The sequence below is a fragment of the Myotis davidii genome, unplaced genomic scaffold (genome assembly GCF_000327345.1).
Source record: "Myotis davidii unplaced genomic scaffold, ASM32734v1 scaffold43, whole genome shotgun sequence".
Classification (NCBI taxonomy): Eukaryota; Metazoa; Chordata; class Mammalia; order Chiroptera; family Vespertilionidae; genus Myotis; species Myotis davidii.
In genome coordinates, this window is record NW_006294590.1 from 491,606 (window position 1) to 495,789 (window position 4,184).

Consider the following 4,184-nt stretch of genomic DNA (forward strand, 5'->3'; position numbering starts at 1 on the left):
CGGGGCATGGGGACCGCGAGAGGAGGTCTGGCTCTCCTGGGTCACCGCGAAGGGAGGGTGGCTGGTGTCCTCTGCTGGGAGCAGGGGCCTTCACACCCACCACCTCGGCCATCTTTTCTTTTTAAAATAAGTTTTATACTTTACACTGCTTTTTTCTTTTATTGATTTCAGAGAGGAAGGGAGAGGGAGAGAGAGAGAGAAACATCCATGATGAGAGAGAACCATGGATCCGCTGCCTCGTGCGTGCCCCCGACTGGGGATCGAGCCAGCAACCCGGGCATGTGTCCTTGACCGGAAGCAAACCCAGGACCCTTCAGTCCGCAGGCCGACGCTCTATCCACTGAGCAAAAGCAGCTAGGGCCACCTTTTTTTTTTTTTTTAAGATGCCTTCATTTTATTTTTATTATTTTTTTAAATCTTCACCAGAGGATATTTTTCCATCAATTTTTAGAGAGAGTAGAAGAGAGAGGGAAAGACAGAGAGAAACACATCGATTGGTTGCCTCCCACACGTGTCCCAACGAGGGCCCAGGCTGGGGAGGAGCCTGCAACCAAGGTACGTGCCCTTGACTAGAATCGAACCCGGGACCCTTGGGTCCACAGACCGATGCTCTAGCCACTGAGCCAGTCTGCCCAGGGCCACCTGGGCCACGGTGAGCCCCGGTGCAATGAGGGCCAGGCCACGTGCTCCATGGTGACCCAGGAGGCCCCGCGGCCCCCAGCTTGCTCCTCCTGGCCACGTGGCCAGAAACGCCAGCACCCGGGTGACCCCACAGGGGTCCGGAGGGCGTCCTGGGCCCCGCTGAGGCCTCCCTCTCTCCCCCGTCCCAGGCGGTGACCACAGGCCTGAAGAGCCGGCACCACCACACCAAGGAGGTGTCCACCTTCATCGCAGTGGTGCAGGCCATCGCCCGCACGGACGGTGGCTGGGCGGCCGCCTCTGACTCCAGGAAAGGCGGGGAGCCGGCTGGCTACTGAGGGTGCGGGGCGGGCCAGGCTGGGACTTGGGGGACGGGCTTCTCCCGCGAGGGGCAAAGCAGTGCAATAAATGGGGCCTCGGCGCCAGGTGCTGCTGGGCTCCCGATTCCCTGGGCCGCAGCGTCCTGTGTGACATGGGGCGTCTGGAGGGGAGGTTGGTGAGCCCCGCGGGTGGTGATGGGGGGCGCAGGACAGGCCCCTGCCCAGCACCCTGAGCCCGAGCACCGGGGCCAGGCCCTCCCTTCCCTGGATGGGGCCCCGGCACTTCCACGGTTGGCCACCAGGGGGAGCCATAGCCCTGGCTTTCACGGGGCAGGAGCCACCTGGGTACCTCCTGGCCTGGCGGGCGTCGGACCCGCCCCGCTGACGTCACCCGGAGGTGAAGCTGAGGCCCCGGGAGTGGGATTGGGCCAGAGGCTGGAGCAAAACATGCTGTTCCGAGCGGGCCCAGGGGAGAGCTTCCCAAGCACAAACCCAGAATGAAGCCCAAGCCGTGCTCAGGGCCAGGGAGCCCGGTTCCCAGGGAACCGACTGGAAGAGGCCCCAGATCCCCGAGGTCAGGGCTGGAGGCTGGGAGGCTGGGGACGCAGCCCGGAGGGGGGGTAGGTCTTGGGAGGACACAACCCCCCTCCCCCTCACTCCGGGTCTGCTAACCCCTCCCCCTCACTCCGGGTCTGCTAACTAGGCTTTTTGTAAATTTTTTTACTGATTTCAGAGAGGAAGGGAGAGGGAGAGACAGGAACATCAATGATGAGAGAGAGTCATGGACCGGCTGCCTCCTGCCCCCCCCACACAGGGGACGGAGCCCACAACCTGGGCCTGGGCCCTGACCGGGAATCGAACCGTGACCTCCTGATTCATAGGTCGATGCTCACCCACTGAGCCTCGCCAGCCGGGCTGCCAACTCACCCTTTACACACAGTTGCAGTAACTGACGTGAGGGGCCAGGACAGGCTGCTGGAGGCGGAGCGGACAGAGGGGTCGCGACCGGACAGGTAACGCCGGGCCAGTGAGCACAAGCAGGGCCTCCGAGGGCAGGGCACAGGGGCCAGCGGGGGCGAGCCTGCTGCTCCTTCCTGAAGCGGTGTTTCCAGAGTGGCCACAGGGCCCGGCCGGTGTGGCTCAGGGATGGAGCATCGACCTAGGAGCCAGGAGGTCACGGTATGATTCCCGGTCAGGGCCCAGGCCCGGTGGCGGGCTCGATCCCCAGGGTGGGGCCTGCAGGAGGCAGCCGGTCCATGATTCTCTCCCATCGTTGATGTTCGCATTTCTCTCTCCCTCTCCCTTCCTCTCTGAAATCAATAAAAACATATTAAGGAAAACACGCACAAAAAACAACAAAGTGTCCACAGGTGTGCAAGTCACTCCTCAGCCCTCACTTAATCCCGGAGGAAAGGCGGTGACCACATTCTCGGGGGAGGGGACAGGCCTGAGGCCCGGGCTGTGGTCCCAGTGGGAGTGGGGGGCAGGCCTGGGCCCCGACATGAGGACAGGGTGCGCCCAGGCCCCGGGGCTCGGCAGGAGGCTCCTTTGGCGGCTGGAGGCTTAGCTTCCCTCTCTTTCCTTCCCATCCTCTCCCGGCCCTCACCGTCCGGCAGACACTCAGGGCCCCTCCTGGCTAGGCCGGCATGACAGCCGTTCCTGTCCTGGGCGCTGGCTCTGTGGTCCCTGCCCCCCGCCTTGGCCTGACCAGGACGCTGGAGAGAGGAAGGGAATGTCCCACCCCTGACCCTGCCGACTCCCCCAACCATCCCCTGCCTCCGGGTGGGCTGGCCCTGGCCCAGGAGTGAACTTTGGTTCCCGGTTGAGCAATGTCGCTGTGGTGAGGGGTGGGTGTGGGGGCGGGTGGGGGAAGGCGCCCGCAGCCCTCCCCACCCCATGAGCCACGTGGGAACGGGCCTGTGGGAACGGGCCCAGGAGCCTCCTGCGTGCTTGTCCAGCCCCTCTCTGCACCTCAGTTTCTCTGCTGGCCCCGGAGGTGTAAGGAGACCCGGGAAGGGGGTGGGCAGAACCGCAGGGACTGTGGGGACTGAGTAGATGGGCGTCCAGCCCACAGCCCGGTCCAGGGGGCACCTCCGGAGGTGCCTCCTCCTCCAGCCACCTCCCCAGCGGGTGCCCTGAAGGCCCAGCAGAGGAGGTGCTGCTGGCACAGGAGTGACCCGGAGTGTCGAGGGCCAGGGACGCAGAGAGACAGAGGCCTGGAGGCCACAGAGGCAGCTCCTGGGCAGCGGCCCCGGGGTGGGCGGTCTGGTGGGTACTGGTGCCAAGGGCTGGCACATGCCCATCTGCACTCACCGCACAGGCGCCTTGCAGTCAAAAGCATGTGCTGCTCTTGAGCTGGCCTGCCCCTCGAGGGCCCAGCACCCTCCTGGGTACCACTCCCCACCCCTCTCTGTCCGCACCCCGTCTTCCAGCCAAGCTGTGGCTGAGCGAGACTTGAACCCGGGTCCTGAGTGAGATGGCCTTGGGTCCCCCCTCTGTCTGTCTCTGGCCCCCTTCAGCCTCGCCTCTGTGCCCCGGACACCCCAGTGTCCTCTGTCTCTGGGGTGCCGAGGGGCCGTGGCTGGGGACCAGGGCTCCACACTGTCCTCTTCCTCTCTGAGCCCTGCTGTGGGCTTTGCTGGGACCAGAGGCGGCCGTGGGCGGCCCAGCAGGCACCACGTCCTCGGGCACGGGGGATGGGCACCGCGGGCAGACCGAGGGGCGGCGTACCTCCAGGGCTGCCAGGGCGGGCGGGCCGCGGGAACGGCAGCGAGGGAGTTAACTGCTGCTTCCTCCTGGAGAAAGAAAAACTCCATGAACACCCTGCCCCCTGGCCTCGGGCCAGGGCCACGCTCAGGCTGGAGCAGCCCTCCCGCCGAGCAGCCCTTGTGGAAGGCCGGGCCGGGCTGCCATGCGCCGTCTGTCCGCACACCCACCTGCCCGCTTAACTGCCCGCCGTTCGCCTGCCAGCCTGCCTGCCCAGCTCTAACCCGCCTCTGTCCGGGGGTCTGTCTGACCAGCCTTCTCTTGCCGGCCTCTCTCCGGCTGTCTGCCTCCTGTCCATCCGTGTGTCTGTCTCTGGCTGCATCTCTTTATCCGGTCAATCATCTGGGAGTCCATCTGGGCGTTGTCTGTCCATCCAACCACACAGCTGTCTGTGCATCTGTCTGTCCGCTGGCCTGTCTGCCCACCTGCCTGCCTCCGCCCACCCCCGGGGCCGCAGAG

General features: G+C 65.2%; 1 protein-coding gene across 1 annotated transcript in view; it reads left to right on the plus strand.

The window, feature by feature from the left end:
• The window catches only part of LOC102760265 (putative gamma-glutamyltranspeptidase 3), a 6,349-nt gene extending 5,258 nt beyond the window's left edge, over positions 1 to 1,091 (plus strand). Inside the window, exon 6 of the mRNA XM_006768777.1 lies at positions 776 to 1,091. Within this exon, the coding sequence (XP_006768840.1) occupies positions 776 to 977 (202 nt within the window). The 3' untranslated portion in view covers positions 978 to 1,091. The remainder of the gene's footprint in view (positions 1 to 775) is intronic.
• The last annotated feature ends 3,093 nt before the right edge of the window (positions 1,092 to 4,184 follow it).